This window comes from Leptodactylus fuscus, chromosome 1 (genome assembly GCF_031893055.1).
Source record: "Leptodactylus fuscus isolate aLepFus1 chromosome 1, aLepFus1.hap2, whole genome shotgun sequence".
In the NCBI taxonomy this organism is placed as follows: domain Eukaryota; kingdom Metazoa; phylum Chordata; class Amphibia; order Anura; family Leptodactylidae; genus Leptodactylus; species Leptodactylus fuscus.
This window is the reverse complement of record NC_134265.1, coordinates 5,224,226-5,248,325: the sequence shown is the minus strand read 5'-3', so window position 1 is coordinate 5,248,325 and position 24,100 is coordinate 5,224,226. Positions and strand designations below refer to the sequence as shown.

Genomic DNA, 24,100 nt, shown 5'->3' with positions numbered 1-24,100 from the left:
AAGATGCTCCTCTATTGGATTGAGATCTGGTGACTGTGGAGGCCATTGGAGTACAGTGAACTCATTGTCATGTTCAAGAAACCAGTCTGAGATGATTCCAGCTTTATGACATGGCATTGCATTATCCTGCTGAAAGTAGCCATCAGATGTTGGGTACATTGTGGTCATAAAGGGATGGACATGGTCAGCAACAATACTCAGGTAGGCTTTGGCGTTGCAACGATGCTCAATTGGTACCAAGGGGCCCAAAGAGTGCCAAGAAAATATTCCCCACACCATGACACCAACACCACCAGCCTGAACCGTTACCGATACAAGGCAGGATGGATCCATGCTTTCATGTTGTTGACGCCAAATTCTGACCCTACAATCCGAATGTCGCAGCAGAAATCGAGACTCATCAGACCAGGCAACGTTTTTCCAATCTTCAATTGTCCAATTTCGATGAGCTTGTGCAAATTGTAGCCTCAGTTTCCTGTTCTTAGCTGAAAGGAGTGGCACCCGGTGTGGTCTTCTGCTGCTGTAGCCCATCTGTAGCCTCAAAGTTGGACGTACTGTGCGGCGTTCAGAGATGCTCTTCTGGCTACCTTGGTTGTAACGGGTGGCTATTTGAGTCACTGTTGCCTTTCTATCAGCTCGAACCAGTCTGGCCATTCTCCTCTGACCTCTGGCATCAACAACGCATTTCCGCCCACAGAACTGCCGCTCACTGGATGTTTTTTCTTTTTCGGACCATTCTCTGTAAACCCTAGAGATGGTTGTGCGTGAAAATCCCAGTAGATCAGCAGTTTCTGAAATACTCAGACCAGCCCTTCTGGCACCAACAACCATGCCACGTTCAAAGGCACTCAAATCACCTTTCTTCCCCATACTGATGCTCGGTTTGAACTGCAGGAGATTGTCTTGACCATGTCTACATGCCTAAATGCACTGAGTTGCCGCCATGTGATTGGCTGATTAGAAATTAGGTGTTAACAAGCAGTTGGACAGGTGTACCTAATAAAGTGGCCGGTGAGTGTATATACAGCTACTGGTACATACACTATATATATATATATATATACAGCTACCGGTACAGCTAGTAAAGTGTGTGTGTGTGTGGGGGGGTTGGGTTTGGGTGGGTATGGGGGGGTGGTTTGGGTTATAACAGTCCATGGAGTCTCATCTTCCTCTTCGTTGGTGACTGCTATATGGGGGGGTGGGGTGGGTGTATTGGGATAAATATAACAGTCCGTGGAGTCTCATCTTCCTCTTGTTTGCTGACAGCTGGACACGTATTGGGCAGCGATCTCCACAGTGGCCTCTTCTTCTCCCAGTAGGATGTAGAGTTTCCTCTTCTCCCAGTCTGGGATGTGGGCAGAGAGTCTTTGGTAGTAGACGGCCCTCACAGCTGAGTATTTGGTGCAGTGTAGCAGGAAGTGGGTCTCGTCTTCTAGGGCCCCCTGGTCACAGTGCTGGCACAGTATCTTCTTCCGTGGCTTGTACGTCTGCCTGTATTGCTCCGTCTCTATCTCTAGGTTGTGGGCGCTCAGTCTGTACCGGCTCAGGGTCTGTCTGTGCTTGGGGTGGCGTGTTCTCTCCAGGTAGGTGGCCATGGTGTAGTCCCTTTGTAGGGATTGGTACACGGTGAGTTTCTTGGCGTTATTTATTTCGTTTCTCCATTCTTCAATGTACCGCTCTCTGTTTGCCTCTGTGGTCGCCTTTATTTCGGCCTTGGTTATCATCTGTTGGTGTTTTTGGTTTGGTGGTTGTCTGTTGTTTGGTTGGTGAATGTCTGGTTTGCTCAGGTGGCTTAGCCAGGCTTGGTGGTGGTAGGAGTCGGGCTTGCTCCCCTGGATGTGTGCCTGGAAAGCTAGCGCCCTCTTCTGTATGGTGAGCCATAGGGGGAGTCTGCCTAGCTCTGCCCTGCAGGCCATGTTGGAGGTGTTGCGATGGACATGGAGCAGGTATTTGCAGAACTCCAGGTGGAAGTTCTCTGTTGGGCTGGAATCCCACTTTGACTGGTCTGGGTAGGTGGCTGGGCCCCAAACCTCGCTGCCATAGAGAAGGATCGGGGAGATGACTGCGTCAAATATCTTCAGCCCGACCCTCACCGGTGGTTTGAGGTGGTACAGTTGTCTTCTGATGGCGTAGAAGGTTCTGCAGGCTTTTGCTTTCAGGGTTTCTATTGCTGCTTTGAAGCTTCCTGATTGGCTGAGCTCCAGCCCCAGGTAGGTGTAGCTGTTGGTTTTCTCCAGTGTGGAGCCGTTCAGTGTGAATTGTGGGGTGGTGGAGGCTTTATTGTGGCCCTTCTTCTGAAATACCATGACTTTGGTCTTCTTCTGGTTGATGGGTAGGGCCCATGTGGTGCTGAATGTTTCCAGCACTGACAGGCTTTCTTGGAGGTCTTTCTCGGTGGGGGCCAGGAGTAGGAGGTCATCGGCGTACAGCAGGAACTTCACCTCCCGGTCGTTCAGGGTGAGGCCTGGGGTTGGTGAGGCCTCCAGGGCTGTAGCCAGTTCATTGATATAGATGTTGAAGAGCGTTGGGCTCAGGCTACAGCCTTGTCTGACCCCTCGGGCCTGTTGGAAGTATGCTGTCCTTTTCCCATTCACCTTCACACTGCACTGGTTTCCGGTGTAGGAGCTCTTGATGACGTCGTACGTTCTTCCTCCTATTCCACTCTCTAGGAGTTTTAGGAGTAGGCCTGGGTGCCATACTGAATCAAACGCCTTCTTAAAGTCTACGAAGCAGGCGAATATCTTGCCTCTTCTGGTGTTGTGGACATGCGTCTTGATGAGGCTGTGCAGGGTGTAGATATGGTCTGTGGTGCGGTGGTTTGGCATGAACCCTGCTTGGCTCTTGCTGAGGACCCCGTGTTGTGTGAGGAAGGTGAGGATTCTGTTATTGATGATGCTGTTGTACAGTTTCCCCAGCGTGCTGCTGACGCAGATCCCTCTGTAGTTGTTGGGGTCATATTGGTCCCCATTCTTGTAGATGGGGGTTATGAGGCCTTTGTTCCAGTCTTCGGGGAAGTGTCCAGCATTGAGCACGAGGGTGAATAGCTTTGCCAGTGCCGCGTGTATTGCTGGAGGGCTGTATTTGATCATCTCTGGTAGGATGCCGTCAGGGCCACTGGCCTTTTTGCCTTTCGGCAGGACAATTCTTTCCTGTATATCTTTTATGGTGATTGGCGAGTCCAGAGGGTTCTGGAAGTCTTTGATGACTTTCTCCATGTCCCTCAGTTTGGTGATTATCTGTTGCTGTTCTGGAGTTAGTTCTTCTTCTGGGATGTTTTTGTAGAGACCTCTGAAGTAGTTGAGCCAGATATTGCCATTTTGGATGTGGAGAGAGTTTTTCTTGGGCTTTGTGCCCATGTGGTGCCAGGTCTCCCAGAATGAGCTGTCCTGGAGGGAGTCCTCTAGTTGCTCTATTTTGTGGGAGAGGTCCCTCTGTTTCTTCTCTCTGAGGGTGCCCTTGTATTGCTTGCATAGATTGTTGTAGGCTTCCCTCGACTCTCTGTTGTTGGGGTATCTGTGTTTCTGGTTGGAGGCTGCCCTTAGAGAACGGTGTAGAGCCTTGCAGTCGCTGTCAAACCATTTGTGGGACTGTTTGTTAGTCGGTCTCTTGGGCTTTGTCTGTTTCAGGCCTGCTAGTTCTGCCGTGGTGTACAGGATGTTACTGAAGTCCTTCACTGCTCGGGTGACCCCTTGTTGGTCTGGCTGGTAGGAACTCATATAGAAATTTGTGAGCAGTTCCTTGATTTCAGGTCGGTTAGCCGCATTGGTGTATTCGGTGGCCCGGTGACTGGCCCATTTGAAGAATGGTGGCAGGTTGTAGAGACCAATCTGGTGGGGCTGCTGTGTGAGTGGCTTGTCAGTGGATCTCATGTACAGCAGGATCTGGTTGTGGTCTGACAGGTGTGTCTCAGGGGTGACTATGAGAGTATCTATGTCTGACCGGTCTGCGTCTGTGATGACATAGTCCACCACGCTGTTGCCCACGTGGGAGTTTAGTGTGAAGCGTCCCTGAGTGTCCCCTCTGGTACGCCCGTTCATTATGTACAGTCCCAGACTCCGGCACAGGTTCAGCAGCTGTCTCCCGCTCTTGTTGACGACTATGTCATAGCTATTTCTTCTTCTCTGTGCAGACTCCAGGTGGTGGACCTCGCCTACCGGGATGTGCAGGTTTCCATCAGAGGACAGGTAGTCTATCTCTGTGCCAGTCCTGGCGTTTAGGTCGCCGCAGATCAGCACTCTGCCTTGGGACTGGAACTGGGCAGATTCCCTTTGTAGGACCTCATAGATGTCTGGGTTGTGGTAGGTGGAATCAGATGGGGGGATGTATACTGCACAGAGATAGATGTCGTGTTGGCTACCGGTACATATATATATATATATATGAACTAACCATCACTAGTAGTGAAAGAAGCTGCAGAGGAAGTCGGCGCCATCTTGTCATCGCTCCCTATATATGTCCTGTACCAGCCTAGGTCTGTGTCCCTGGTGTAGGGCTTAGCTGATACTGTGCAGAGGAGGAATGTGCCAGGGATCTTCACATACTAGAGCCTGATCCAGAAGCCCCCCTTATACTCCCTACTAATCCTATTTATTCCATGGGATTCCGTTTAGTGATTACATTGTCTCATCTTCTCTCCATTCAGGTTCCTACAATATAGAATCCTCTCAGTATCTTCTATAGAAGAGAATATTCCTGGTTGATCCATCAAGGATGGAAAGAGACAGGAACAAGATGGCGGAAAGTCTATTAAATCTCACCCTAGAGATCATCTACCAGCTTACTGGAGAGGTGAGAGATTCTGATGATGTCATCATGACATCATTCTTATCTATAGTAATAACAGATGATATGACTGGAGAGGTGATGGACTCTGGACATGTATGTAGTGAGATTTATTAATGTGTCTCCCCATAAGCAGGATTACACAGTAGTGAAGAAGACCTCTAGTGGGCGCTGTCAGGCTCCTGTGTATGATGGATATAGAGGAACCCTGAGCCCAATCCTGGGGCCTCCACCTCACCCCCTGATACAGGAGGAGATCAATGGACAGAAGATCCTAGAACTCACCCACAAGATGCTGGAGCTGCTGACTGGAGAGGTGACACTGCTGGGAATGCTGGGACATTATACAGTAACTGGAGGGGTCGGGGTGATGACTGTATCATTGTGTTGTCAGGTTCCTATAAGGTGTCAGGATGTCGCTGTCTATTTCTCCATGGAGGAGTGGGAGTATTTAGAAGGACACAAGGATCTGTACAAGGAGGTGATGATGGAGGACCAGCAGCCCCTCACATCAGCAGGTAATAGACATGACTATATACACATGGACTTCCATTATTTGTATGTACAGAATGAATTCAGTCCCTGTCTGTGTTTCCTACAGGTAGATCCAGTAAGAGGACAACACCGGAGAGATGTCCCAGTCCTCTTCTTCCACAGGATGATGATCAGGTAGATGGAGATATTCCCTATGATGTGTAGACGGGCTGTGAAGTCCTTGTGGTCAGTCTTGTTGTATCCAGCAGTATTATATGGTTATATACATGGGCGGTGTCATTGAGCCGCCATCTAATATGTTTATCCGGCTTCTCACAGACCTGCAGCTTCTGTCAGGACATCTTTCATCTTCATACGGATTAATGATCTAGAACATTCTCTGTGACTTCCCCATTTGTCCGGTGACTTTTACATTATTTGTTTCCCAGATTTTCCATCAGGATAAAGATGTGAGCGACATGAATGTTATACGTGTGATAATAAAGGAAGAGCCCTATGTGAGTGGTGATGAGGAGTGTGAGGAGGACATTCCTACAGGGACCCGCCCAGGTGAGGAGTCACCACTATATAAAGCACAGAAGGGTCACTGATTCTATTCAGACATTGTTTAGACTATTTGTTGTTCCCCGATTCAGGTAAAATACTAATAATACCTGAATATAAATGTGATACCGCTATAGGGGGTAATAAATGTAGTATAGAATAGAACGGACAGCAGGAATATGGACTTGACATCGATGTGAACGAGGCAAATTTCTTCCTTTTTTTTTTATTATATTTTTTTTAAAGCTTCTTTTTTTCCCACTATTTTATGGGAGATTCTATATATTACCAATGCAGAATATATGCAGCTCTAACCATTGTGGAATGACCTATATATGTATTCCATAAAGATCTTAAACGAGCAAATGGGCTGCACAGAGAAATCCCCGGACTGTTTCACGGAGTGGACAATAGTCAAAAAACAAAAACTTACTCCAGCATGCCCAATTATGAATAAAATTTAACTTTTAATTCAAAATTTTAAAACCATAGTACAGACATGGATCCAAGCACGTACAAAAAAACAGATAAGCTTACGCGTTTCGGGGAACAAGAATGGAGTCCCTTATTCATAGCTTGCAAGCTATGAATAAGGAACTCCATTCTTGTTCCCCGAAACGCGTAAGCGTATCTGTTTTTTGTACGTGCCTGGATCCATGTCTGTACTATGGTTTTAAAATTTTGAATTAAAAGTTAAATTTTATTCATAATTGGGCATGCTGGAGTAAGTTTTTGTTTTTTGAATATTACTAGTGTGGCTGGTCACGAATTGTGTTCCTGTGGTGTGGGCTCTGAGACTTATTTCACTTTGGAGTCTTAGAAGAGACGTCCAGATAAGACGATCTATATCAGGACAGGACAACTAGTAATGTAGTCAGAGGCCTGAACTTACTGGTACAAAATAAGGCCTTAATATTAGGTCCTAAATGTGAGTTCTGTTGGGATAAGACAAAAACATTGCCAAAATAAGGCGAGGCTACCAAAATATGAGTAAGGTGATCTACTAGGGACAGGCAGGGCCGCCATCAGAACACTACTGATGTTATCAGAGGCCCGGTCACCGCTCTAAGAAAAAAGGAGGCCGGTAACTTGCAATAGAAATGAATCTTAAGTGATGTATCTCTATGTAAGTGCCACCATTCCGTTCCTTAGAGCTGTGACTAGGTGTGCCTGCTTCATTCACCCACCACCAGCACCAATACAGTGACCTAGAGCAGTGGTGGTGTCTCCTGCCTCGCTTCATTACTATTCACTATCACTGACCTCCGTCTCAGCACAGTGAATACTAATGAAGTAGGCCGCGCTGCCGTCATTTTTTGCCTGTGCCACTGACTCCTCTTCTTCACACGGTCTGAAGCGTCTCAGGCAGCGGCAGCTCAGTGGGGAAATATAGTTATAAGGTTATGTTATTCAATAATAGTAACATCAGTTTTCTTCTTGTCAGATGACTGTACCAGGAGCTCAGAGGGACATCTAATATCTACAGATTATACAGCAGAGGATCATGATATCACACAAGATCTATATGAGGAACATGTCATTACCCCTGATATACCCTCAGCCCATCAGGAGCAAGACCTTTCTTCTAATTCATCACAGTCTGTAAAGCAAAATAAAAGAAGCAAAAGAGGTGTTATACATCAGAGAGCTCACACAGGAGAGAAGCCATATTCATGCCCAGAATGTGGGAAATGTTTTACTCACAAATCACATCTTGTTACACATCAAAGAATTCACACAGGGGAGAAGCCATTTTCATGCTCAGAATGTGGGAAATGTTTTACTCAGAAATCAAATCTTGTTAAACATCAAATATCTCACACAGGGGAGAAGCTATATTCTTGCCCAGAATGTGGGAAATGTTTTACTCACAAATCACATGTTGTTGAACATCAAAAGACTCACACAGGGGAGAAGCCATATTCATGCCCAGAATGTGGAAAATGTTTTACTCAGAAGAGACAGCTTGTTCAACATCAGAGAATACACACAGGAGAGAAGCCATATTCATGTCCAGAATGTGGGAAATGTTTTATTCAGAAACCAAATCTTGTTGAACATCAAAGAACTCACACAGGGGAGAAGCCATATTCATGCTCAGAATGTGGGAAATGTTTTTCTCAGAAATCAAATCTCGTGGAACATCAAAGAGCTCACACAGGGGAGAAGCCATTTTCATGCTCAGAATGTGGGAAATGTTTTACTTGGAAATCAAGTCTTGTTAAACATCAAATATCTCACACAGGAGAGAAGCCATATTCATGCTCAGATTGTGGGAAATGTTTTGCTCAGAAATCACATCTTGTTGAACATATTCAAATGAAAAATATTTCAAACTGCACATCTCAGGACTCGCACAGAAAAAGCAGTTGTGTTTTCAGTGTGGTTTATCCCCAATTCCCATCTTGAAACCTAAAGAGCTCTCCAAGTACAGGAGCAACTTTTATTTTTTTTTATTTTTTCCAAAAACTCATTTTAATGACAATTAGAACAAGAATAAAATACAACATTTAGACTGTAATCACAACTGTGACATAGTTTGATGCAGTTTTTCAGTAAATCCTGGATGGCTTTAGTTTCTCTTTCCCTTTATCCACACATAAATCCTTACAGTCCGTTATTCTTGGCAAGGCCTGGGGTTACAAGAGGTATCTCTGCGGCCTATACGGTTTATACATCTTTCCCATATCCCTCTAAACTACCATATACAGTGACACCTCTCCAGGCCATCGCTCCTTTAAGAAATTCACCCCCTTGTAAGGACTTATATTTTCGCTGATTTCCCCCCCTTTATTCGTTATGACAGCTGCCATTCTATAAGCAGACCACCCCCTTATGTAACAAAGCCCAATTGTGTAAGTGTAAACTCAGACAGGCAGTCTGACACTACACCAGATTTATCACAGTGACTGATGCTGGATGATAAATCTGCCCTATCTATATCCTGTCTAGTCTACTTTTATACCACCTCTTACTTGGCTTACTTTGAGACAAAATTTTATAACACAATGTTCTTCGCCAGTCGACAGCTCCATACTGTACAAGTGGTCAATCTCTTTAATCCACTCACCCACTGTCGGGGGCAACTGGGACTACCAGTGTTCAGGATTAACAGCTCTAGCTGCAGCCAGGAAATGTCGGAGGAGCCTATATTTGATCTTGGTCAAGGGGCCAGGGATTAGGGTAAGAAGAGTCAACTGAAGAGATGATGATCGAGACCCGACGGTGATGGTGTAAATATTATTGATTGCAGTAAAAAATTGTTGTAGCATGGGTCACAACTACCATATGTGGAGAATAGAGCCCTCGGCTGGTCAAAACCTCTGGGCAGGGTCAGACTGGCTCACTGGAGGTACTGGTGTACCCATGTACTTAGTGGGCCAACAGGACGCCCACTGCTTATTTTAATAGGCTATGAAAGTCTGGTAACAGGTGTCTCTTCCCCCGCGATTATGACCGTAGGTGGTCAGGCACCTACAGCATTGTCCTAATGATCAGTGAAACCTTGGTTCCCCGATCATTATAAACATTGTTAATGGAAAGGGTTGCATTTATGGAAGGAGTCAGGTGTTCGTATCTGAGTAAGAAGGCATGAGATCTCAAAAATCCTCTCCCGCTTCAGCCCTCGTTTCTTCTTGAATGAAAACCCCCTGCTGACACTATTTAGTGCTTCCCATTGTATCGGGATTGGGGTCACATCATGCTCGTGATGGTGAAGAAGGTACATAATAGCTTATGAAATCACCCCTGTGCGTGCCCCATCTTTGAGAAGATTCGTGTTCAGCCCCACTCACCTCGCCTCGATAACGAAGTAGTAGCATCTACTGTGAATGTTGTGGACTTGTGAAAAATAGGTGCAGTCTCTCACCTGGAGATGAAGGACCCACGGAACATTGACAAGCCGCATGTCAGCAACCTTAAATTTCAGGGCCTGTAAACGTGACAAAGGGATGGAGAACCTGCCTGACCAGAAATCCAATATTGCATTCATGGTTAATTTCAGGTCTCCTGCCATGACCTTCAAAAAAAGTAAATTTTCATTTTCATGTCCCAATGTTAATAAAATCTGTGAATCAGCTGTAGGGTGAAAATGCTCACTGTACCCCCTGATGTGTTCTGTGGGGGGTGTAGTTTCCAAAACGGTATCACAAAACTCAAATAGCGCTCTTTCCATTCCAAGCCCCACCATGTTCCCATACATCAGATTATGGCCACATATGGGGTATTGCCGTGTTCATGATTCTGATACAGTGTTTCTGACGACAGTCACCCAGGATTATTGGTCAATTAGTCAGAAACATGGCATTGACCTTATCAAAGTCCAAGTGAGAATATAGGAAGTGTAGTTTTAACCCCTTCCTGACGATGCCACTTTTTGACTTCCTGACCAAGCTCGATTTTTCAAAACTGAGGTGTCACTTTGGAACGCTTTAACTTACCAAAGTGATTTTGAGATTGTTTTTTCGTAACACATTGTACTTTATGTTAGTGGTAAATTTTGGTTGATGTGTTTTGTGTTTAATTATGAAAAAATAGGAAATTTGGTGGAAATTTTGAAAAATATGCATTTTATGAAGTTTGAAATGATGTGCATTACATACAGATAGTCAGACCGACAAAATTATATCCTAAATCTCATGTCCCAGATCTCTGCTTTATGTCGGCATCAAACTTTAGTTGCCCTTTTATTTTTTATGGACATTATAAGATTTACAAGTGAAACAACAATATTCAATATTTTTAAAGAAATTTCCAAAACCCATTTTTTACGGGACTAATCCAGTTATGAAGGGGTTTTGAAAGACCCCTGTATTAGAAACCCCCATAAGTCACTGCATTTTCAAAACTGCACCCCTAAAATAAGCCAAAACAACATCTATCAAGTATTTCAACCCTATAAGTGCTTAACAGGAATTAAGACAAAATGGAGGTGAAATTTACACATTTGATTTTTTTTTTTACTAATATTTTTGTTTAGCCCTAGAATTTGCACATTCACAAGGGGTTAAAGGAGAAAACGCGCCCCACAATTTGTTAGGCAACTTCTCCCGACGACCACAGTACCCCACTTGTGGGTGTAAACTAATATATGGACGCACAACGAGACGCAGAAGGGAAGGTGCGCCAAGGAGCTTTTAGAGGGCAGATCTGGCTGTGATCAGTTTCATGTCGCATTTACAAAGCCGTTGAGGAGTCAAAACAGCGGAAACCTCTAGAAAGTGACCCCATTGTGAAAACCGCGCCCCTCAGAGAATTTATTAAGTGATGTAGTGAGCATTAGTAACCCAGAAGTGAATATGTAAGCTGTGCGGAGTAAATTGGGTACACCATATCCCATTCTATTTTCCCACTAGCTCCTATGACACGGACGGGGAAGAGGGGCATTCTGGGGGATCAGCGCTGGTGTATTATCTCTCATAAGCTCTAAATATGGGGGGTCCCCTGAAAACGCTCGCACAGATTATACATTTCCTTCTAGTCGCAGCCACTTATGTCCTAATAATTTGGTGACTTTTGGGGGTTTTGTCTTAACATTGTACAAGCTAGATTTTTTTAAATTTATTTTCTGTCAATGTGGCCATATAAGGGCTTGGTGTTTGCGGTATTAGATTTACTTTTCAATGCCACCATTTTGGGGCCGGTAACTTATTGACTAAATTTTATTAACTCTTTCTGGGTGGGATGTAAAAGAAAACATGAATGCTGGCATTGCTTTTTAGCATTTTTTTTCCTGTGCAGCGTACAGCATAAGTAACACATTATCTTTATTCTGCGGGTCGGTACGGTTACAGAGATTTCTCATTTATATGATTTTTTATGCGTTACTATTTGTGTAGAATAAAATTCAATTTCGGGAAAAAAAATAAATTATTTTTGCATTGCCATCTTCTGGAAGGCATAACAATTTTATTTTTCTGTTGACAGAGCTAGTTGAGGTCCTATTTTTTGCGGGATCACCTCTGCTTTTTATTGGTACTATTTTGATTTTCATTTGACCGTTTGATTACTTTTTATTGAACATTTTGTAAGGCAAAGGTGGTGAATAATCATTATTTTGGGTGGTTTTCTTCATTTTTTTTTTTTTATGTCAATCATCGTTCAGGGTTAAATAATTTTATAATTTTATTGTTCAGTTTTTTACGGATACGGTGATACCAGATATGTAATGTTTTTTTCTATATTTCTTTATTTTACATAATAAAACATTTTTTTATGGGAAAATGGGATTTTTGGGGCTTTATTTTTTTTTAAACATATTTAAACTTTTTTTCTGTCCTCATGGGGGATAGAAGCAGTGCTCTGCTGATCACTGCTTAACTACATGTACGCTGCTATACACGTGTATTGCAGTGTACAGGAAGCAGATGCACGGGCTGATAGCTTCCATTTTGGCAGGATCAACCAGGTACGTGGAGGGGGAAGTGATCAGACCCCGTGCTGCCCATTAGCAACACCGGCACCCCCGGAAACGATTGCAGGGGGTGCCAATCTCGCCCAAAACATACTGAAACATCAGTGATCAGACCCGGTTTCTGACTGCGGTTGATACAGGGCTGACATACGGCTAACAACCGCAGGGCATGGTGCGCACATGGTCCTTCCCGGCAGCGCCGTACTATTACAGCGGATGTCAGATAGGGGGTTAAAGACATGTGACATCCCATGTCTCTAAAATTTGCTACCATGGTTTCAACAATTTCCACATAGTTGGACGCTTTACAGTTTCCAAGAAAATCGTTAACAACGTTTTTAAAGAACACCGAGCCTTCTTTTCCACTCCTGCTAGAAGTTCAGTGAAATGTTCACTTTCTATAACCTTCCGAATCTGTGGACTAATAAATCTGCCTTCCCTGAGCTTTGCTTCACTCAGGTATGGAAACATTTGTCTACGGCAATGAAAGGACTCACTGTCATGATGAAGGGACTTTACTAGAGATGAGCGAACAGTAAAATATTCAATATTCGTTCCGAATAGCCGCTCAATATTCAACTATTCGATCAAATATTGAACCCCATTATAGTCTATGGGGAAAAATGCTTTGTTTCAGGGGATCCCACCATTCGAGTCAGGAGAGTCAACAAGTCCACTATCACACCCCAGGAAACGATGCCAACACCTGGAATGCAACTAGGACAGCAGGGGAAGCATGTCTGGGGGCATCTAACATGCCCAAGTCACTGTATTACGTCGGGATCCCTGTCAGCTTGCGATATGCGCAAGCTGACTTTTTTCCCATAGGAATGCATTGGCCAGTGTTGATTGGCCGAATGCTGGTCAATGTTGGCCAATCAACGCTGGTCAATGCATTCCTATGCCGAGATGTAGCAGGTCGGAATCTGTGAGTCTATGAGGAGGCGAAGTATGTGAGGAGTCTGTGAGGAGGCGGAGTCTAAGTCGGACCAGAATGGAGACTGGCTGTGGACCGCTTTTAGCCTCCACCAGCAGAACCAGTGTTGATTGGCTGAATGCTATACATTCGGCCAATCAATGCTGGTCAATGCATTCCTATCCGAGATGTAGCAGTGCTGGCATTGCTACATCGGAGATGAAACAGAGCTGGCCGAGATGTAGCAGTGCGGAGTCTGTGAGGAGGTGGACTGTAAGTCGGACCAGAATGGAGACTGGCTGTGGACCGCTCTTTGACTCTGCCTCCACCGGCAGAACTAGCGTTGATTGGCCAAATGCTATCTGAGATGAGCAGTGCTGGCACTGCTACACCGGAGATGAAGCAGAGCTGGCCATTCACTGAGCATGGCTACTCCGGAGTAACCAAGCTGAGCGCACGGCCCGATATAGCAGTGTCCGATGTAGCTGTCCGATGCAGCAGAGCTGAGTGTGCAGCAGGGTTTAGCTGAACCTGCTGCACACTCAGCTCTGCTGTATCTGATGTAGCAGTGCTGAGTGTACATTGAACCATGCTGCTGCACACTCAGCTCTGCTGCATCTGATGTAGCAGTGCTGAGTGTGCGCTGAACCATGCTGCACACTCAGCTCTGCTGCATCTCTGTGTGATGAGCTCTGCCTCTTCTCTATGTAGCAGTGCTGTGTCAGCACTGCTACATCTGAGATCAGACCACAATGGAAACTGCTGTGGACGGATCTTAGACTCCGCTTCCTCCAGCAGAACCAGCGTTGATTGGCCGAATGCTGTACACTGGTCAATGCATTCCTATGGGAAAAAGTCAGCTCGCGCATATCGCAAGCTGACAGGGATCCTGACCAGATAGAGCTGGGTGAGTAACATTCCCCCCTAAATAATCCCTAGGTAATCCCTAGCTAACCCTGCCTGTAGATCTGTCCCTGTCTCACAGTCACATAGTTCACAGTCACAAATTAATCAAATGTTAAATCCACCATTCGTCTAAATTGGAGGTCACCTGATTTCGGCTGCCAATTCCTTTTACCAATTTTTTTTTTCGATACCTCCGTTGTCGTAGTTCCTGTCCCACCTCCCCTGCAGTTATTGGTGCAAAAAAATGTGCCAGGGAAGGTGGGAGGGGATACAAATTTTTACTGCGTTTGCCTCGTGGTATTCGATTGAAATCGAATACCTCGAACGGCCTGATATTCGATCGAATATGTATTCAATTGAACAGTGTTCGCTCATCTCTAGTCTTTACTAGAGATGAGCGAACTGTGAAATATTCGATATTCGTTTCCAAATTAAGTTACAGGCCCTTAAGGTGAGCTACCAGCAGAGATTGAGGCCCTTCAGGTGACTTCAGCCTTCTACCTGCAGAGTTTTAGGACCTTTGGGTGAGGTGAGCCTTGCACCAGCAGAGTGTTAGCCCCTTTAACATACTTAGCCCCTAAAACGGTGGTTCCAGAACCAGAACCATCACTCTCATTGTGTTGGATCGATGCAGTGGATTGGACTGAGGACCCAGACGTTGACCTTGATTTTGATTGTGAAATTGATAACATTTTGGCATCAAGTCCTGGGAGCGCCATTTTCATAACTAAATTTCCTATTATAATCTGAACTGTTCTGTCAGTTTTTAAGAAAACTAAATGACATTTGGCGAGATCTATGTGCACTGTGTCCCAAACCTCTGCTTCAATTTTTAAGGAAATTGGTCATCAGGGACTTGTAAAATTATATTTTGAAGTTGACGGAGAAGCGCACGGCGTAGTTTTCACTATATCTGTATTATGAAATATTTATGAGACAAGAGCCAGGTTCAATATTTTATTAACAGATTTGTGTATAGGGAACCGGATTACATAGGAATTTGCAAGTTTCATACCAGAAACTTGGCTGTTGCCCAGTGATGTGTAACAAACTGTGGGGGATATAAAAAAAAACCGCTGACGTGTTTTGGAACCTACTTCCCCTTAGTCATAGCGTGACGCTATGACTACGGGCCAGTAGCTCCCGAAACGCGTCAGCGGTTTTTATACCGTTTTTTGTGTATTTCACCTGTTTTTCTGCCTTTCACTTTTTGTATTATTTGTTCTACATTTTATACTTACGATGAATAAAAAGCTAAATTTTAAGGAAATCCAGCGAGATGCCGACTTCTCTTCAGTATTTTTGTCCATGTTGAATGCGTCTCGGGTCCAAAGGCTTTGTCATGCACCCTGAAGATTCCTTCTTGGTTATGGTTGTTGGAGTCAAGGGTATTTGCCAATATCTCTTTGTTGGGTCAATAGTTAACACATAGCGAGCCCGGCCTAACTTCTCGATTAGTTCATTCACACGTGGCATTGGATATGCGTCAATCTTGGATACCTCGTTTAGGCATCGAAAGTCATTGCAAAACTGGAGGGTCCCATCCGGTTTAGGGACTAACACAATAGGGCTCACCAACTCACTATTTGACTCCTCGATGACACCCAGTCCCAGCATCCTGTGCACTTCTTCAGCAATTACTTCCCGGCGTGCTTCTGGGAACGATATGACTTTAAACGCACCCGAACATGTGGCTCAGTGAAAATGTCATGCTGGATCAGGTGTGTGCACCCCGGTATCACTGAGAACACATCGGTATTACGCTGAACCAACTCTCATGCCTCCTGCTTTTGTCTTTGTGCGTCAATATGTGCCTCAGCACCTGGTACAGCTGGAACATCCACGTCCCCGAGGGCTTCACGTTCAATCCAAGGTTTTAACAGGTTGACGTGATATATTTGTTCAGTTTTCAGTCTCCCTGGTTGAAACACCTTGTAGTTCACCTCTCCGACTCGGGATACTACCTCATAGGGCCTTTGCCACTTCGCCAGGAACTTGCTCTCCACTGTTGGTACCAGCACTAGTACTTGATCCCCTGGTTTAAAAGTGCACAACTTAGCAAATCGATTATAGACTCTACTTTGAGCACTTTGAGCTCTTTCTAGTTTTTCTCAGACCAGGGACAAGACTGCTGCCATCCTATCCTGCATACTGGCAAGGTGCTCTATCACACTTCTGTACGGAGTGTTTTCTTGTTCCCAGGTCTCTTTTGCTATTTCCAGCAGACCTCTAAGCTGATGTCCATAGACCAGCTCGAAAGGTGAAAACCCAGTAGAAGACTGTGGGACCTCCCGTATTGCAAATAACAGGTACGGCAACAGACAGTCCCAGTCTTTACCGTCTTTACCAACAACTTTCTTGAGCATCCCTTTCAGTGTTTTGATGAAGCGTTCAACAAGACCATCGTGAATGATACACCGAAGTCCATATGTGCTGGATTATCAGCATTTTGCACAACTACTTCATGATCCGTGACATGAACGGAGTTCCCTGGTCTGTTAGTATTTCTTTTCGGATGCCAGTCCGACTGAACATCAGAAAGAGTTCCTGAGAGATTGCCTTAGCTGTGGTGTCCCCGGGAAGATTTTGGCAGCAGGCCCACTATAGCCATGGCCAACCTCTCAAATGGAACCTCAATTATTGGCAGCGGGATTAATGGACTTCTATAATGGGGCATGGGTGCTGACTTTTGGCAAGCAGGACAGGACTCACAAAAAGCTTTTATGGCCTGCACTACTCCAGGCCAAAAAAAAAAACGTTGCGAAACTCGCTCCTTGGTTTTTTCAACCCCAAGATGTCCGCCAAGCAGATGCTGATGAGCTAGTTCCAGCACACTCCACTGGTGTGACCAGGGTATCACCAACTGTTCTACTACCTCACCTCTTATTCTCTCCACTCAGTACAACTTATTATTTACAACAGACATGTGAGGATATTCATTCTCAGCTCCCACATATTTGGGCTTACCAACATTTTCCCACCCCCTAGTCAAGATGGGATCCTGCAGTTGAGCAGACTCAAAATCGCCCCGAGTGATGTCCATGACAGGTAGTTCATCTAACTCCTCTGCATCCCCCGCCTCCCCTGCCATCGCTAACAGGGGAGAACTTTCCTCATCCGGGGTCACGGCAACAGTTGGTGCTCTATGACCAGGATCCAACGGCAACGGGGACAGAGTTCTCCCGTCAAGGTCTTCAGAGCTATCATCAAAGTTCACTTGTTGGTGTCTCTGTCAAAACTTTCGGTCTGGGGTTGTCCACATGGTCAGCAAGAGTCCTTTGGTGACTCCACAAATTCCAAAAGAGGGGAAAGTCTCTCCCTAATATCACACTATGTAGAAATGATTTAACAACCCCCGCTTCATGGGTTTCAGTTCCACAGGGGGCCTCGAACTGTACTAGGGCATTTGGGTATTCACATGTCTCTCCGTGGATGCACATGACCGCGACCCGAGTTCCAGTTAAAGTGTCAGGGTCCACCAGGCTAGCATGCACTAGTGTTACTAGACTTCCAGAGTCAAGTAGGGCCTTCACAGCATAGCCAGCAATCTTTATCCAGCAGATGTGCCTATCTCTGTCAGCCAGAGACTCTGTCAGTCCTACTGGATGAGCGAAGAGTGAGGTTCTCCTGGCTGAGCTGCAATCCATTGGTTCTTGGGTCAGGGGACAGTTAGCTGCAATATGTCCTGGCCCTTGCATCTCCAACAGTAGATCACGGCAGGTCTTCCTGGTGGACTAATGGGTCGTGTCTGCAGTTTCTCCCCAGAACTTTTACTACCGGTTCCTTCACTTCAACTTCGGGTTCACGGTTAGGGGGCAGAGCCTCTCCGGCCCAAGGTACGATCTTGCTTGGAGATCGAGCTGCTTTTTGAGGCCGGGCAGTGGTGGACAGGTCTTCCGTTGCCTGGTACCGCTCCACAAGGCTTACCAGATGATCAGCGTCTCTGGGGTCTGCCTGTCCAACCCACCTCTGCAGTTTTGGCGGTAAGGACTGTATGAACTTGTCCATCACTATGATCTCTGTGATCTTAGTTGGAGTGTGAACTTCAGGCCTTAGCCATTTCTTTACTAGGACTATCAGGTTGTGCATTTGTGATCGTGCTGGGGAATCCTCTGCAAAAGTCTACTGCTGTACCCTTTGGGCCCGTAAATATACGTTCACCCCTAAGTGGGCCACGATTTCTGCTTTCAGCTTCTCATACTGTAGTTCTTGGCTTCCTCAACGGCTAAGTCGTAGTATGCTTTCTGTGGTTCTTCTGTGAGGAAAGGCGCCACTACTCCGGCCCTTTGAGCCACTCGTAAACCCTCTCTCTCAGCGGTATGCTCAAAGACCACCAAGAACGCCTCCACTTCATCGTCAGCTGTCATCTTTTGGAGATATCGGATAACCCATTTGGCCGATGTCTCAGCAACTGCTGCTGGCTCCCGTGACACACTAGAGGTTCCTGCTGACAACGAAGCCACTTGTTTCACAACCAGACAAGTTTAAATGTACAGTTTGTGCTGCTCAGCTACTCAGCATATAAAAGCAAACAAAGGAAAATAAAATCCTACGCCTCTCTGGCGGCTAACTAAACAGGATATTCCCTCACTAACCAGGGGGGGTCAGTCTACCGCTAACCTCCTAATAAACAGGGTTTCCAAAGTAAACAAGGGGTACAAATACCCTGCACTTTAGCAGCATCCTCTTTGGCAGAGCTTAGTCCCACACTGGTTATTATTATTGTTTATTTACAGTATATAGCACCATTAATTCCATAGTGCTGTACATTATTATAGTAATTCCATGGTGCTTTACATTATTATAGTAATCCCATGGTGCTTTACATTATTATATTAATCCCATGGTGCTGTACATTATTATATTAATTCCATGGTGCTTTACATTATTATAGTAATTCCATGGTGCTTTACATTATTATAGTAATCCCATGGTGCTTTACATTATTATATTAATCCCATGGTGCTGTACATTATTATAGTAATTCCATGGTGCTTTACATTATTATAGTAATCCCATGGTGCTTTACATTATTATATTAATCCCATGGTGCTTTACATTATTATATTAATTCCATGGTGCTTTACATTATTATAGTAATCCCATGGTGCTTTACATTATTATATTAATCCCATGGTGCTGTACATTATTATATTAATTCCATGGTGCTTTACATTATTATAGTAATTCCATGGTGCTTTACATTATTATAGTAATCCCATGGTGCTTTACATTATTATATTAATCCCATGGTGCTTTACATTATTATATTAATCCCATGGTGCTTTACATTATTATATTAATTCCATGGTGCTTTACATTATTATAGTAATTCCATGGTGCTTTACATTATTATAGTAATCCCATGGTGCTTTACATTATTATATTAATCCCATGGTGCTGTACATTATTATATTAATTCCATGGTGCTTTACATTATTATAGTAATTCCATGGTGCTTTACATTATTATAGTAATCCCATGGTGCTTTACATTATTATATTAATCCCATGGTGCTTTACATTATTATATTAATCCCATGGTGCTTTACATTATTATATTAATTCCATGGTGCTTTACATTATTATAGTAATTCCATGGTGCTTTACATTATTATAGTAATCCCATGGTGCTTTACATTATTATATTAATCCCATGGTGCTGTACATTATTATATTAATTCCATGGTGCTTTACATTATTATAGTAATTCCATGGTGCTTTACATTATTATAGTAATTCCATGGTGCTTTACATTATTATAGTAATTCCATGGTGCTTTACATTATTATAGTAATCCCATGGTGCTTTACATTATTATATTAATTCCATGGTGCTTTACATTATTATAGTAATCCCATGGTGCTGTACATTATTATATTAATTCCATGGTGCTTTACATTATTATAATAATTCCATGGTGCTTTACATTATTATATTAATTCCATGGTGCTTTACATTATTATATTAATTCCATGGTGCTTTACATTATTATAGTAATCCCATGGTGCTTTACATTATTATATTAATCCCATGGTGCTGTACATTATTATATTAATTCCATGGTGCTTTACATTATTATAGTAATTCCATGGTGCTTTACATTATTATAATAATTCCATGGTGCTTTACATTATTATATTAATTCCATGGTGCTTTACATTATTATAGTAATTCCATGGTGCTTTACATTATTATAGTAATTCCATGGTGCTTTACATTATTATAATAATTCCATGGTGCTTTACATTATTATATTAATCCCAGGTTGCTGTACATTATTATATTAATCCCAGGGTGCTGTACATTATTATATTAATCCCAGGGTGCTTTACATTTGGGGTTACATACAATACACAATCTATACAGGTAGATATAATACTAACAGTGACCAACTGGCACAGTGGGGTAGAGGGCCCTGCCCGTGAGGGAGTACAATCTATGAGGGAGAGGGGATAGAGACAGAAGGGGAGGAGGCCTCTAGTGGAGGTAAGGACCCCTAGACTACGAGCCATAACACTTACAGCTCATAGTATACTGGCTACTTATGGATTATTTTATTCATCCCACTACAGACTACTCCTGCTTTGCTTATACACAGGCACTTCTGTGCAAGTATTCCATCTCTGGCATCTTCTACTGTGCAGGTGATTATACTATATGATCATTTATACTATTTGGGGCATAGTTCTGTTGTTTTGTTCTCCTTGACCTTGATTACATTCAGATATCTGCCTACTATAGGAACACCTTGTTAGCCGCTACCCTGCCATTTTATATGTGTGGCTATTTTCTTTGTATATATGCTTATAATGATGTTTTCACTGTGGTAAATTGTTGCATTATTTTCTCACATTGTTATTTTCATTTTGTGTAGAGTCTGACGAAGGTCGGATGACCGAAAAACGTTTTATGTAATCTGCACTCTACTATTAAAACACTACTGATGATTCATCCAACATCATTTCGTGTGAAGCTCTTACTTTGATTTCGAAGAAGGGGAGGAGGGAGACTGTACAGATGGCGGTGCGGTGATAGTGTTATTGGAGGTTGTAGGCCTTCCTGAATAGGTGAGTCTTCAGGGACTTCTTGAAGCCTGTGATTGTGGGGATCAGTCTTATGTGTATTGGTAAGGAGTTCCAAAGTAAGGAGGATGCACGGGAGAAATCTTGGAGACGGTTGATTGAGGAGCGGATGAGAGCAGAGCGGAGTAGGAGGTCGTTGGAGGATCTGAGGTTACGTGTGGGCAGGTAGCGGGAGATGAGGTCAGAGATATATGGAGGGGCCAGGTGAGGATGAGGTCAGAGATATATGGAGGGGCCAGGTGAGGATGAGATCAGAGATATATGGAGGGGACAGGTTGTGGATCGCTTTGTATGTTAGCGTTAGTAGCTTGAACTCAATTCGCTGGGCTATAGGTAGCCAGTGGAGGGACTGGCAGAGGGGGGGCAGCCGATGAAGATCGGGGGGTGAGGTGGATTAAGCGAGCAGCGCAGTTTAAGGTGGACTGGAGGGGGGCGAGGGTGTTTGCTGGAAGTCCATGGAGAAGGGTGTTGCAGTAGTCTAAGCCGGAGATTATGAGGGCATGGACGAGCATCTTGGTAGTTTCAGGGGTGAGGAAGGAGCGGATTCGATGGATGTTCTTGAGCTGGAGGCGGCAGGAGGTGTTGAGGGTTTGAACGTGTGACTTGAAGGATAGGTCGGAGTCCAGGGTTACCCCAAGACATCGGGCCTGTGGGACAGGGGAAAGTGGGGTTCCATTAACTTTGATAGATGGGTCAGGTGGAGGGGCCATACGGGGTGGGGTGAAAATGATGAACTCCGTTTTCTCCATGTTCAGTTTGAGAAAGCGGGAGGCGAGGAAGGAGGAGAGGAAGGAGGCTACGGCCGCTAAGCAATCTGGAACTCTGGTCAGTAGGGAGGTAATGTCTGGTCCAGAGATGTATATTTGGGTGTCATCGGCATAGCAATGGTATTGGAAACCATGAGATTCTATGAGTTGGCCCAGGCCAAGGGTGTAGATGGAGAACAGGAGGGGTCCTAGGACGGAGCCTTGGGGGACACCTACGGAGAGAGGGCGTGGTGAGGAGGTGGTGTGCGAGTGGGAGACACTGAATGTGCGGTCGGTGAGTTATGAGGAGATCCAGGAATGGGCCAGGTCTGAGATACCAAGGGATGAGAGAATTTCTAACAGGAGGGAGTGGTCAACTGTGTCAAAGGCAGAGGAGAGGTCAAGGAGGAGGAGGACAGAGTAGTGGCGCTTGGCTTTGGCGGTTAGAAGGTCATTGGTGACTTTTGTTAGGGCAGTTTCTGTGGAGTGATGGGGTCTGAAGTCTGACTGAAGTCTGTCAAAGAGAAGGTTGGACGAGAGATAGGAGGAGAGTTCAGAGTGGACATGTTGCTCAAGCAGTTTTGAGGCGTACGGGAGCAGAGAGATGGGACGATAGTTGGCTGGAGAGGACGGGTCGAGGGACGGTTTCTTGAGTATAGGAGTGACAGTGGCGTGTTTGAAGGCGGAGGGGAAGGATCCATTGGCTAGGGATAGGTTGAAGAGAAGGGTTAGGGCCGGAGTAATGACTTCAGTGAGTTTGGGGATGAGATGTGACTGGATCGGGTCAAGCGCACAAGAGGTGAGGTGGTGGGATTTGGAGATTAGTGAGGAGAGTTTTTCATTAGTGATAGTGGGGAAACAGGTCAGGGATGAGGAGCAATGAGTAGTTGGGTAGAGGGGTTGTCGGGGGAGTAGGGTGAGACTGTATCTGATGGAGTCAATTTTAGTTTTGAAGTAGAAGGCAAAGTCGTCAGCTGAGATAAGTAACGTCAGAGGGGGGGGCAGGAGGCCGGAGGAGGGAGTTGAGGTGGCGAATAGCTGTTTGGGGTTGCGAGAGAGTGCAGATATGAGTGTGGTGAAGTAGACCTGCTTTGCGGAGGTGAGTGCGTTCTTAAATGAGAGAACTGCTTCTTTGTACCTGAGGAAATCCTCCCGGGAGTGACTTTTCTTCCAGAGGCGTTCTGCAACCCGTGAGGCACGTCTCAGTTTTTTAGTCAGGTCGGTGTGCCAGGGTTGTCTATTGATCGGTCGGGCTCTGGTGTTTGTGTAGGGGGCCACAGAATCAAGGGCTGAGGTGATGGTGGTATTATAGAAGGTAGCAGCGGCATCTGTGTCCTGGAGTGAGGATATGTCAGCGAGTGGTAGGAGAGAGTCTGAGAGCGTGCAGGTGTCAAGGCGGTTGAGGTTCCTGCGGGGGTGTGTTGGTTTAGAGGTTGGGGTGTCTATTGGAGAGGAGAGGGCAGAGAATGTCAGCAGGTTGTGGTCAGACAGCGTGGATGGAGAGTTAGAGAGGCTGCATATGGAGCAGAGGTGGGTGAATATTAGGTCTAGTGTGCCCCCTTTATGTGGGTGGCAGAGAACCATTGGGTGAGACCAAAAGAGGCATGAGGGACAGGAGGCTGGAAGCGGGGGGGGGGGGGGGGGGGGTTGGTCTGTATTAATGGGGATGTTGAAATCACCCATGATGATGGTGGGGGTGTCTGTGGATAGGAAGTGTGTGAGCCAGGTGGTGAAGTGGTCGATGAAAGTAGTGGTAGGTCCCGGCAGTCGATATATGACAGTTGGAGGTTGGAGGGTGAGTAGATACGAACAGAGTGCACTTCAAAGGGGGGGGGGGGGTGAGGGCAGGTATGTGAGAATTGCAGACCTCCATAGGAGAGGGCGGCGAGGGAGGCAGTATCTGAGGGTGTCAGCCATGTTTCTGTGAGACCGAAAAATGTAAATTCATTGAGAATGAAAAGGTCGTGGATGTAGGCAAGTTTATTACGTACAGAGCGGGCAATCCATAGTGCACCGGAGAGGACAGGGGGAGGGGTAGGAGCGGATGAGATTGGTTTGAGGTTTCGGGGGTTCCGTGCGCTAACGTCAGGTGTGGGGAAAAGGCCGACAGTGGAGATTTGCTGGGGAGGTCCAGGATTAGGAGATATGTCACCAGAAGTAAGGAGGAGCAGGGAGAGGGACAGCAGGTGTAGGTAGGAGAGGCTGCGGGGGGGGGG

At 45.1% G+C, this 24,100-nt stretch overlaps 2 protein-coding genes and 1 pseudogene across 2 annotated transcripts in view; 2 read left to right on the top strand and 1 right to left on the bottom strand.

Moving 5' to 3' along the window:
- LOC142196930 (uncharacterized) overlaps window positions 1-5,940 on the top strand; it is a 21,029-nt gene extending 15,089 nt beyond the window's left edge. Inside the window, exons 2-4 of the mRNA XM_075266911.1 lie at window positions 4,919-5,300; window positions 5,384-5,451; window positions 5,706-5,940. Of these exons, the coding sequence (XP_075123012.1) occupies window positions 4,919-5,300; window positions 5,384-5,451; window positions 5,706-5,867 (612 nt within the window). The 3' untranslated portion in view covers window positions 5,868-5,940. The remainder of the gene's footprint in view (window positions 1-4,918; window positions 5,301-5,383; window positions 5,452-5,705) is intronic.
- The window catches only part of LOC142192831 (uncharacterized), a 319,569-nt pseudogene that overhangs the window by 62,373 nt on the left and 233,096 nt on the right, over window positions 1-24,100 (bottom strand).
- The window catches only part of LOC142196919 (uncharacterized), a 106,000-nt gene that overhangs the window by 45,705 nt on the left and 36,195 nt on the right, over window positions 1-24,100 (top strand). The window contains exon 2 of the mRNA XM_075266901.1: window positions 7,265-8,131. Coding sequence (XP_075123002.1) covers window positions 7,265-8,131 — 867 coding nt within the window. The remainder of the gene's footprint in view (window positions 1-7,264; window positions 8,132-24,100) is intronic.